This window comes from Siniperca chuatsi, linkage group LG16, assembly GCF_020085105.1.
Source record: "Siniperca chuatsi isolate FFG_IHB_CAS linkage group LG16, ASM2008510v1, whole genome shotgun sequence".
Lineage (NCBI taxonomy): Eukaryota > Metazoa > Chordata > Actinopteri > Centrarchiformes > Sinipercidae > Siniperca > Siniperca chuatsi.
The window spans coordinates 28,142,582-28,154,766 of NC_058057.1; the positions used below are offsets into that span (position 1 = coordinate 28,142,582).

Below are 12,185 nucleotides of genomic sequence, written 5' to 3' on the forward strand. Positions count from 1 at the left end.
GTGTGTGTGTGTGTGTGTGTGTGTGTGTGTGTGTGTGTGTGTGTGTGTGTGTGTGTGTGTGTGTGTGTGTGTGTGTGTGTGTGTGTGTGTGTGTGTGTGTGTGTGTGTGTGTGTGTGTGTGTGTGTGTGTGTGTGTGTGTGTGTGTGTGTGTGTGTGTGTGTGTGTGTGTGTGTGTGTGTGTGTGTGTGTGTGTGTGTGTGTGTGTGTGTGTGTGTGTGTGTGTGTGTGTGTGTGTGTGTGTGTGTGTGTGTGTGTGTGTGTGTGTGTGTGTGTGTGTGTGTGTGTGTGTGTGTGTGTGTGTGTGTGTGTGTGTGTGTGTGTGTGTGTGTGTGTGTGTGTGTGTGTGTGTGTGTGTGTGTGTGTGTGTGTGTGTGTGTGTGTGTGTGTGTGTGTGTGTGTGTGTGTGTGTGTGTGTGTGTGTGTGTGTGTGTGTGTGTGTGTGTGTGTGTGTGTGTGTGTGTGTGTGTGTGTGTGTGTGTGTGTGTGTGTGTGTGTGTGTGTGTGTGTGTGTGTGTGTGTGTGTGTGTGTGTGTGTGTGTGTGTGTGTGTGTGTGTGTGTGTGTGTGTGTGTGTGTGTGTGTGTGTGTGTGTGTGTGTGTGTGTGTGTGTGTGTGTGTGTGTGTGTGTGTGTGTGTGTGTGTGTGTGTGTGTGTGTGTGTGTGTGTGTGTGTGTGTGTGTCTGTGTGTGTGTGTGTCTGTGTGTGTGTGTGCGTGTCTGTGTGTGTGTGTGTGTGTGTGTGTGTGTGTGCTGTTCAGGTGTTCCTGTTGTTGCTGTTTCTAACAGACAGTGCAGTCAAGCTAGCATGACTGCAGGTGTAATGTTTACCGGTTTAGCGTGTTAGCATGCTAACATTAGCTGGTTAGCAGAGTGAGAGCATCCTCAGAACTGTTTCAGCCAATCAGCTGCCAGTCTTTTCGTATGCAAGCTGCTGCTGAAACATCTGAGCTGCATCACGCACACACGCACATAAACACACACACACACACACACACACAGACACGCACATAAACACACACACACACATGCCCCCCCCCATGGCGGTCTCTCGTGCAGAGAGGGGAACCGGTTCGGGTGAACCGGTTCGGGTGAACCGATCCTTCAGCGAGTCGTTTCTTCTGATCGACGTTTGGATTTATTCTCTGAACGTTACTTTGCAGAAACCTGAACAGCTGCGCAGTGGACGCTGCAGGCCGCGGGGTCGTCTTCAGTCTCTGGCTGAAGGTTTGTTTCTTTACAGAGCAACAGGAAGAAGAAAAGCTCCGACTCTCACAGGAAAGTGAACTCTGTGATGCTGAAGTCAGAGTTCGTGTTTGTTGAGGATATTTAAAGCTGTAAAAGTCTCTTAAACAGACTGACTTTAACTGGAACACGTTAGAGAGGATTACTGCACTGGTATCCGTCTGGTAACAGCAACTAGTTCCTGACATGTTGCTGACCGACTCTCCTCCGAGGTTCCTGAATGTCACCTTTAGACATAAACCAGAACGGGACGACGGTTTGCTGCCTGCAGCTTCTCTGCTGAGGCCGGCTCGTGTTTCCTGGCAGGTGTTCGGCTTCAGGTCGAGTCCTCGACAGGTGAACACTCACGCGAACGTTTTCAGCTCAGCGGCGGCGTGGAGGAGAGCGCCTGCTCCGCAACACGATAAACCTGAGCACGGCTTCACACACACACACACACACACACACACAGATGCAAAGTGAAGCTGTATCTGTGCGTGCTCTGCTGCGACTGGACGGCTGTTTTCTGACGTAGCTGTCGGACTGAACGCGAGGAACCATTTACTGGCCGTAAACGCGGCAGCCGTTCCTCGGCACCGAGCAGCTGCGTGTGCGGCCATGTTTGGTCTACGACTTCCTGCTTCTTCACACAATGTTTAGTTTGTCCGCCCCCTGGCGTTTCGGAGAGGACTGCAGCGGAGACCGTGCTGGGGGGGGGGCAAACCCTTTTTGTTGTATTTCAGCGTTTACCTGCGCTGGTCTTCTCTTCCGCAGCAGTTTGGCGACAGCGGAGATTTAGTTCAAAGTTAGCTGCTCAGACGGGTTTCAGCGTTTCCTGCATTCATCTGACGGATGTTTCCTGTGAGCAGCCGGCTGCTGTCTGATCTCAGGTCAGTGTGTCAGTGTGTTAATGAGACAGAGGAGGGGCAGCTTTTATCAGAGCATCACGAATGTGAAAAGATCTCCCAGGTCTGATTTACACGTGAGAAAAACTCTATAAGCAGGATTAGACTTTCTGCAGGAAGCGTCTGACCTGCTGTCAGAAGCTCAGCCTGCAAAGCAGAAAAGGCTTTTAAATCCAGTTTCCATCAACATGGTCTGCGAGGTCCTGGTCTGCGAGGTCCTGGTCTGCGAGGTCTGATCTGCAGCAGGAGGGTCCAGATGCAAATGAAGCAGCAGTTCACAGGATCACAAAAGGAGAAGAGCTCCTCTCATTGTAGACGGCAAACGGACCGAAACACAGAAGCATTCAGCCGAGTCTGATGAAAACCCGGACCCGTCAGGACTCTGAACCACCACGTCGCCTTTTTACTTTTCTGTTTCTACGACAGTAGGTCGATCAGGCGGACGTGGAGAGATCTCTCTCTCTTCATGAAGCTCATTTAGTTCAAACACAGCAGTAAAAAAGGAAATACCAGCCAAGACGAGACAACTGTAAAGGATACCAGGTTATCTCCATCATGCTAAGCTAGCCGGCTAACGTTTATCAAACCGTGCTCATGTTTTGTTAAATGCCAGAAACACAAGCGGCTGTAATATCAGCTGTTCTTCCCAGTCTGCCAACAACGCCAATCTGCAGCTAGCTGCTTGCGTCTGAACTAGAAGCTTCACAGTTTGTCTGTTTAGGGTTTTGTCCTCCTGACCGTCCGCGCTGCAGTTTCACCACAGACCTGAATCCTTCGGGTCGTCACCTTTCAGGCTGTCTGTGACGCTGAGCGGCAGCAGGATGCGGATGTTTTGTCTAGAAGAAGACGACGACGAATCAGCCAGGTGACATGTGTGACCTCTGACCTCTGCTGATGTTTCTGTTGTGGAGGGCGACCCGTCCTCTGCGGCGCTCGTTGTGTTTCAGTCGGGATAGAAAGGATCAGTGTTGAGAATATAAATATAAAAGCTGTTGATGTCGGTATTGATCTGCAGCAGACTCGGAGCCTCGGAGCTGCTTCAAACGGCAGAAACACGGAGAAAAGACGCTTTTAAAAGCAGTTTTTCTGCTTTTTTCTCGTGCGCAGCAGAGAGTCGAGACACTTCACCCAAACGAAGAGTCGGTGTCAGCCGAAATCAGCCGAGATGGAGGCGTGAACTCTGTTTGGGTCATAGTTAAAGTCTTTAAAGATACACAGGCTGAGTTACATTCTGCAGTAGCCAAGTGAAGTAATATCATCGCGCACACACAGTAAAATACAGTCAGATAAGCCTTTTCAGAGCTTTCAGCTGCCTCTCACTGCCTTCATAAGACGCAGCTGAAAGTTTAAGAACGAACATTGAACCTTCTTCGTGTTTACTGCCAAAGAAAATCATAGGAATGTTCCCTTCGTGTAAATGAAGCACAAGTCAGTCCTGCAGCTGATGTGAAGGCCTGCAGCAGTCACACTGGAGTTGTACTGAAAGCTCATTGAAATGCAGCCCCTGTGTTTGCGGAGGGATTAGGTGTTGACAAGAAGCTCTTCGCAGATGCAAATACACCCGCCACCTCCCAACAACCCCTGTCTCCATACACATGTTAAACGGGGGGGGTCGGGGGTGGGGCGCAGTTTTAACGCTGCATGTGACGAACAGAATAACGAGCTGCAGAACAAACTACAAAGTAAACCTGGTTCACTCATTTCTAACCCAGAGTAACTTTCCTCCATCTTTTTTTTGTTGTTGTTGAAAATATCACTTTCTGTCATGAAGTAAGGCAGGTTACAGAAAGTGCAGTGGACAGAATAATAATATACAATAATAATAATAATAAATCTTAATATATGCTGTATAAGGAGAGGACAGTAAAACTGACTGCACAATCCTCTCAGTGTGTTATTTTAAAATATGTTTGGATCCAAAACTGCTTCCAGATACACGCAGTTTAAGATAAGTAAGAAGTAACTTTTACATAATCGGAGTTTATAAGAAAATGGCAAAAAGTGTTGAAATGCTTCATCTCACGATGTAAAGGGATGCTTTAAAACGGCTCTGTTGTCACATAACGTCACTGAAAGTAATGAGTCGGCATCCTGCCAACAAACAAAACCAACCGAAGACTAAATCTCTTTAGCGCACAGCAAACAAATCTCCATTTTATTAAGTCGTTTTTGTTGATCATTGAGTCCTAAAAGTCTTATTTTGAAACAACGAGCTGTTTTAAGAATTTTCTACAAATGAGTGTCAGAATAAAAGACAGTTCTCTGATTCTGACTGAACCTAAAGTTCAGATGATTTTCTCTAAAACCTTCAGGACTCAACAGTATCCTGAACTTTCTTCGTAAAATGAAATTTGTGCACATTTCAGAGTAGATCGTCCCTCTTATAGCTCAACCTTCGTCACTATGGCTACAAGGCTCTGTTCAAGGCCCCATTTATATTATATTTATATTCTATATTCTGTCACTGCATCTTTTAATTTGCTGTTTGAATAACTCTTCACTTTTATGCAGACGACTCTCCGCTGTGTTCGTTACTATCCTGCCTGATAATTCATGCTAAATGCTTTTATTGTGAAGCCTGCAGTAACATTTATTTTGAAAAGTGTTACGTAAATAAATCTTAACTTACTTATTTACTTACTTTACTTTAGTGCTTTTAATGTGGACAAGACACTGATGTCACTGACTTCTTGTAAGAGAACCTCGGAGCAAAACAAAAACCGTTTGTTCAACATTGTTAAAGTAGAAAGCAAATTTTAATGAACAGATATATTTTTTATTTGTTTGTTTGCTGTATCTGTGGTGATTAATGTCCTCTGCTGTCAATCAAATTTCTCCTCGAGGGACGATAAAGATCTGATCTTAGTCCTCCAACCAGGAGACGCGGAGCATCCCGCAGCCAATCAGAACGCAGTACTCTCTGCTGTCACGGTGTAATATAATTGTTAAGTAATAGTATTTCCTGTTTCTCTGTGCTATCAGTCCGTTTCCATCTGAAGAGCTGTCACCTCTGCAGCAGCAGCTCGACCTTTGACCTCTGACAGCTCGCAGAACAACAGCCACATTCCTGAGGAACAGCTCAGCTCATCTATGTGAATGGATGGTAACACACACACACACACACACACACACTCTCTAATCAATAGTCACATTAATTGGGATGTGTTGGGTCTCTGTAAATAATATTATAGTTCGGTCTAGACCTGCTCTGTGGGAAAAGTGCAGTGAGATCATCCTTGAAGTGAATTAACAGCAGCTGTAGTTTGTTTTCACATGTAAAAATCTAATTTTACTGCTTCAGCATAACAACTCTCACATTTGGAGTCAGGACGTGGTTAGCCTAGCTTAGCATAAAGAGTGGAAACAAGGGGAAACAGCTAGCCAACGACTCTAAAGCTCACTGACACGTTATATGTTGTACAACAGCGGAGGAAAGTAACTAAGAAGAAGTACTGAGCTGTTTTATGTTACTTTCTATTTCTGCTGCGCTACATCTCAGAGGGAAATGTACTTTTCACTTCACTACTTGTATTTGATAACTTTAGATACTTTTCAGATTCTGATTATTAATAAAAAAACAAGTATTATTATAGATAAAACTACCCAGCAGTATCTAAAGTCATTAAAATGAGCTGATAGTGTGATGAACACATCAATGCATCAATAATTATAGTTTTCCATCAAGACTTTGGCTTGTAACCGAGTGTTTCTACACTGTGTTGCTACTTTTACTCAGAGCGCTTCTTCCAGTACACAAAGAGAAACGTGAAACCGTGGTTTTATGGCTTTAGGGAGGGGCACACGTTGGAACTATTTCTCGTTGAGTGGCGTATCCATCCGCCCAGCAGCACTCACTCACAGAGAGACAGCAGACCAGCTGGTCTCTGTGAACCGGGTGGACTGAAAAGACACCGTCTGCCTCTGTGAAATGACGTTCTGCTGTTTCTAACAGCTGTCGGACCGGATCATCCTGATGGACCGCCTTCAGTCTGTTCCACATGTTGCATCCTGGGATGAACTTCACCTGGAGCCTCTGCCTTCGCTCGGCAGGTATATCTAACGTCGACCCGAGAGAAAACGAAATCTGATCCAGGAAGTCCAGTTTGAGTTTAAAAAGCTTAACGGCTGCTTCACATCACATCACAGTGCAGAAGAAGACACCTCCTCATTCACTTCAATGAGGCCGCGGCCTAAAGTCGCCCCGCTGCGAAGTCCTGGCTTCACTTCCTCTGTGGTGCGCTGTGACGGCGGTAACGTCCCAGTGTCCACATCCTGTAGTTCAGTTCCTAACCAGCAGGTGCTCAAACGCCAAAACAAACACGTTGTTTAAAACTTTCCTCCAGAACGGCGCGCAGACGCGTGACTCCGCGGCAGGAAACGGCCAGAACGTTTCCGTTAAATGGCGTAAACAGAAATCTGTGATGGTCTCCTCTTCAGTCATCACCTGGTTAGAAACGCTGGTCTGAGGATAACGCGTCACGTGACCTGTGACGTCACGTCCTTCGTGCCCTTTAACCAGCAGCTGCGCGATGACATCACGACCTGCAGGTAAGTCCAGAAGGGTCACCTGTCCTCTCTCACCTGAGGACGGCTTTATGTCCGATTATTTACACTTTTCTAGACATTAGAGACCAATAAACACCAACAGCGGGGCGACAACACATGAAAACAGCTAAATGTAGACAGTTACTAACAAATTAAACTCTGTAAACGTGATATTGTGCTTCGTTACAGTGGACCGTGTGACCGGTTTAGGATCCGCAGACAGACCAGCGACATTTCAGACGGCAAATACAGACAAATGATCAAATCCAGACTGTGCAGATCTGCACAGATCTCTTCCAGGAACTTCAAACCCTCTTCAAGGATCCCTGGAACATCCTGAAGGACACTCTGAGGCTCAATCAATGACCCTTGAAGGACCTACAGACCACTTACAGAGCCTCGGAAATCCTGGAGAATTCCTTGAATCCTTTAAAAAGCTCCTGGAATCTGCTCACAGATCCCTGAACTTGTCTGGACTCCATTTTGGGGGGAAAAAACTGCTGTAGCCTGTAAAACCCTGGCCGTGATTGATTTTGGGTTAAACGTTTAATCTGAATATTAACATCGATCTTTCACACGGGCTGGATTTGCATAAAAACTGTCTGACACACACAGACTGGAAAACATGGAGGGAAATTGAATGCTTAAACTTGTTTACTTTGATCCAGAGGCTTTGAAAGCGTCGAACCTGTGATTTAATATCACTAAACACCAATAAAACCCCGTTAAATATCGATCACTTTCCCTGTAATGATTTATCAATTGAAATTGAATGAGGTAACGGCCGGACGCCTGTGGGCGGGCACGCGGGGAGGGGAGGAGAGCTGTGATTGGCTGAGGGCGCTGCGGAGGCGGGAAGGTTTAGGAGAAGAAGAGCGGTGATTGGCTGAGGGCGGTAACGTCGCGCGCATGATCGGCCGGTTAAGAAGACGCCGGTTTGGAAGTTTAGACGGAGTGAGCGATGCGGTCCCGTTAAACCCGGAGCCGTTAAAACGAGAGAGAGAGTACCGATCGAGTCTGCGGCGGGTTGTTCGAGTCCGGCGCGATCAGACTGAAACGTTTGTCCGACCATGGTTCAGCAGACGGAACATGGCGGGGCGGGGATTAACGGCGGGTCCCGCGAGGCGACCGACCCGGAGGAGAGCGAGCTGCTGGCGGGCTCCGCGTGCAGCCCCGTGCCGCTGAAGGCGGACTGGTGTAAGACCGCGTCGGGTCACATCAAACGACCCATGAACGCCTTCATGGTGTGGTCCAAAATCGAGAGGAGGAAGATCATGGAGCAGTCACCGGACATGCACAACGCGGAGATCTCCAAACGGCTCGGCAAGCGGTGGAAAATGTTAAAAGACACCGAAAAGACCCCGTTCATCCGGGAGGCGGAGCGGCTCCGGCTGAAGCACATGGCCGACTACCCGGACTACAAGTACCGGCCCAAGAAGAAGCCCAAGACGGACGGTTGTGCGGTGCCTGCGGGGAAGCCAGCCGCTCAGTCCCCGGAGAAGACTGTCGTCAGACCCGCTAACAAGAACCACGCCGCCGCCAAGAAATTCTCCAAGTTGAAACCCAGCAAGCCGGTAGTCGGTCCGGGCCGAGCCAGCACCCACCTCCCGCAGCACCAGCAGCACCCGGACCCCCGGTACCGGTACGTGTTGACCACCAGCTTTAAACCCAGCAAGCTCGTTAAACGGGAATTTACCGACGACGAGGAGGAGGAGGAGGAGGAGGACGACGAGGATGAAGACGACTCCGAGGAGGAGCCGGAGTTTAAACCGGAGGAGGACGACGAGCCGTTCCGGTACAGTCTCGCCAAGATGCCGGCCAGCCGGAGTCCGAGCTCCGCCGCCGCCGAGCCGGAGGGAACCAGCGTGTACGAGCCGTCCGGTCGGCGCTTCTACAGCTTCAAGAACATCACCCGGCAGGGCACCGGCACCCCCTCCTACCCGGCCTCCCTCTCCCCCGCGTCCTCGTCCCGGTCCGGCTCCACCTCCTCCTCCTCCTGCTGCGGGGAGGACCTGGACGATCTCCCCGCGGAGGGGACCGACTTCACCCTGAGCCTCCTGGCCGGCTTCCACGCCTCCTCCGAGCCGTGGGGCTCAGCATCCAGCTCGGCCCCGGGGAACCTGAGCCTGTCCCTGGTGGATAAAGACCTGGACTCGTGCAGCAGCGAGGGCAGCCTCGGGTCCCACTTCGACTTCCCGGATTACTGCACCCCGGAGCTCAGCGAGATGATCGCCGGGAACTGGCTGGAGGCCAACTTCTCCGACCTGGTGTTCACTTATTGATCCCGCAGAGGGTTCATCAATACCACACCCGGCCGGGGAGCGGGATTATTGTTTTCCATCCGCCTCACCTGCCCCGGAGCCGGTTCTGGAGGACTGGTTCTGGAGCTCCGGAGCCAGTCAGGGACCGGGGTGACAGGGCTGCTGCTGCCCGGAGCGGATGGATCCCGGACCGGACACACAATGCGGTAAAAAGACCGAAATGAAATCACCTCAACAGGGTTTTATGGATTTAGTTTTCTGTTGCTCGGGTCTGAAACAGGACCCGAACTATGCATTCCCGTCCAGACCCCCAGACTGACTGACGACACTAAGAATCAGGATGCAGAACCGGTTCGGTTCTGGTCCCGCCCGACACCAGGACTACAACTGCAGGACTGTTTTATGTGACACGTTGATCCTCTTGTTTTATTTCCAGCCCCCCCCCCCTCCAGGTGTGTGTGTGAGGGGGGCGGGGGGGGCACAGGTATGGCAGCAGACATGTTTTGATATTTACATAACCAAACATACCTCATCTTTTTTTAAAAGAAGTAAAACTATTTTCAGGCATATTTTTGTACAGTCAAAGGGAATGTCACAGGTTCTTCAGGCACTTCTTCTTCTTCTTCTTCTTCTTCTTCTTCTTCTTCTGCCACTTTTCATTCTGACTGATGAATATTATTATTATTATTATTATTGTTATTATTTGTGACTGAGCATGTGAGGGTTCAGATCCCAGCCTGCCTTGCTTCAGCGCCTCGCTGTTGTTTTAACCCAGAGTGCAGACAGGAAGCGGCCTGAGGGGGCCCGGCCCCGGCCTGAGGGGGCCCCGGCCCCGGCCTGAGGGGGCCCGGCCCCGGAGCCAGGACTGTACATGTCGTGTAAAATAGTGAAAGTTTAGGACTTTATGTATATTGGTGTGAATGAGTCCCTGATAGCAGGAGAGAAACTGGATTTTCTGTTACTTTTTTTTATATATATATATCATCAACGGCACATATTTAGTTTTTGCTCATTATTTTTGTGCAATATAAAAGAAAAGAGGAAAAAATAAAATAAAGGACCATCCCGAGTTTTTTTTTTTTTTTTTTTTTTTGTAGCAGAAGGGAAACTGCGTTAACTTGTCCTTCATGATGAAGTCTGTGTGTCAACAACTGAATAAATCAGCTGGAACTGAGTCACCTGCTTCCTTATTGATGTTCCACGCGGCCTCTCATTGGCTGCCGGGCGGCCAATGAGAGGCCGGCCGGGGGCCACGCTGCTTCTTAAACTTTCTTCGCTGCGTTTTATGAAAACTTCAGGTTATATCCCGCGACCCCCCTCCTCCTCCTCAAGTTTCCATTTTAAGGACTTTTGTTCACGTTCGCTTAAAAGCCGAGATTCAAAGTTTAAATTCCAGGAATTGTCAAGGGTTTCCAAGGTAATTAAGTTCTCGCAGTGTCCTTGAAATTAACTAATAAAACGTTAAAACTTGTAATTGTGGTGAAGAGAACTGAGGCTTCCTACTCTAAAACGAGCCATTAGATTTCTCTAGCGGTCCTTGAAAGTCATTGAAATGTCCCGTCTCTCCGGGTTAACGGCGTCTCGCCTGAGCGCTCGCTGGGTTTTAACCTGAAACCTGGACGAGCAGACGGGGGGGGGGGCAGCGCCGCTCCAGTGTTTGAATCCGTTCACGTAGAATGAACATATTCCAAAACAAAATGGCTTCCAGTGTGGATGGTTTTGTCTCCATGTTGAGACTCGAAGTTCAAGGGTTTCCAAGGGTCTTAAAGAGGTCTTTAAGTTGTCAAAGTGTTTCTCTGCAGGTCCTTGAATGGCCTGTGTGTCCTCCAGGACGGTCCAGCTGTAAAAACATTAATAAGAGGTGATTATTTTCATTTGAGGCCTTTAAGGTCATTTCAGAGTCCTGGAATGTCTTTGGAAGTCCTTAAAAGTCATTTAAAGGTATTTGAATTCCAAGAGAGCACTGGGAACCATGAGGCAGAAATCCACGTCTCCTTAAGATCGCTGTAAAAGTGTTTCTCATCATCTTAAACTCAGAAAATCGAATCAGTTTAATCAGCTGAGCAGATTCTTCTCGCGTCGAGTCAATAAACACGTGTTTCCTCCTCGCGGTCTGCAGCCATGTTAGCAGGCTACTAAATGCTAACATTAGCCCGCTAACATGCTCACAGTGACAGCGCTAACATGCTGATGTTTAGCAGGTATAATATTCACCATCTTAGCTTAGCGTGTTAGCATGCTAACATTAGCTATTCGGTCAGAAACCAAAGTGTCGGACGCGTTAACGTGTCGACCTGATGGTGGCGCTAGATGGAAAGTCAGAGGATCAGCAGAGTTATTACAGTTCATCCTGAGGGGAGCGTGAACGATGAAGCACGTCTCATCATCACCTTCAGTTACAGCAGTACATCAGTACACACAGTATTTGTACCTTCAGCTGGATGTGAATGGGACAGGTGAAACACCTGTACCCACAATCCTTCAGGGCAGACAGAGTGTCCGGACAGCGACTTCTCTGCTGCTCCGACAGACTTCCTGTTTGACCTGTGATGAACAGAGTGGAGCCTCCAGCAGCTAAAGAGCCAGATAAATGCCAACATGCTGGTGTTTAGCAGCTATAATGTTCACCATCTTAGCGTGTTAGCATGCTAACATTAGCTGGTTAGCAGTGAACACAGAGTGCAGCTGAGAGCTGAGTTTTAATCAACTCCAGCTGCGTGATGAAGAAATTAATATCTCTTCTCTGCCTGTCGGACATTACTGGAGAAGGTAAAGAAGTTGCGTTTGAAAGTTTATTCTTCACTTTGGAAACAGCAATTTGAATGAAGAGTAAATAAAATGGAGAGTTTGAACATCTGCTGGCGTAGCTCGAGTGAAACGGCTGAAAGCTCCGGAACAAGCGAGCGGACCTTGAGTTTCAGGTCGATCGTCTCTCTGTCTGACTTCAACATTTCTGCCTCCACCCTTCGTTTGTTTACGTTACCCAGAATGCAAAGCCGGGGCGTGACTGGAAGTCTCGGCTCCACCAGAGCGGCGTCTCCGGGGGTCAGGAGGTCAGCGGGTCGCTGGCTCGGCCAATGGGAGCGCGGCCTGTGAGCTCGGTCTGTTTTCTCAACTGCTGCTGCTCATTAGGAAGCAGAATCAAGAGTCTCAGAGGAGACTGAACAGAGACCAGCAGCCGGACCGCAGGGAGGTTCACGGGCTGGAGGTCTGAGGAGGAGGAGGAGGAGGAGGAGGAGGAAGCAGCTCCCACG

General features: G+C 48.7%; 1 protein-coding gene across 1 annotated transcript; it reads left to right on the forward strand.

Moving 5' to 3' along the window:
• Positions 1-7,558: 7,558 nt before the first annotated feature.
• On the forward strand, positions 7,559-10,105 carry sox11b (SRY-box transcription factor 11b). Its single transcript, XM_044168199.1, has one exon. The coding sequence runs from the start codon at positions 7,741-7,743 to the stop codon at positions 8,950-8,952; it is 1,212 nt and encodes a 403-aa protein (XP_044024134.1). The 5' UTR covers positions 7,559-7,740; the 3' UTR covers positions 8,953-10,105.
• Positions 10,106-12,185: the final 2,080 nt, after the last annotated feature.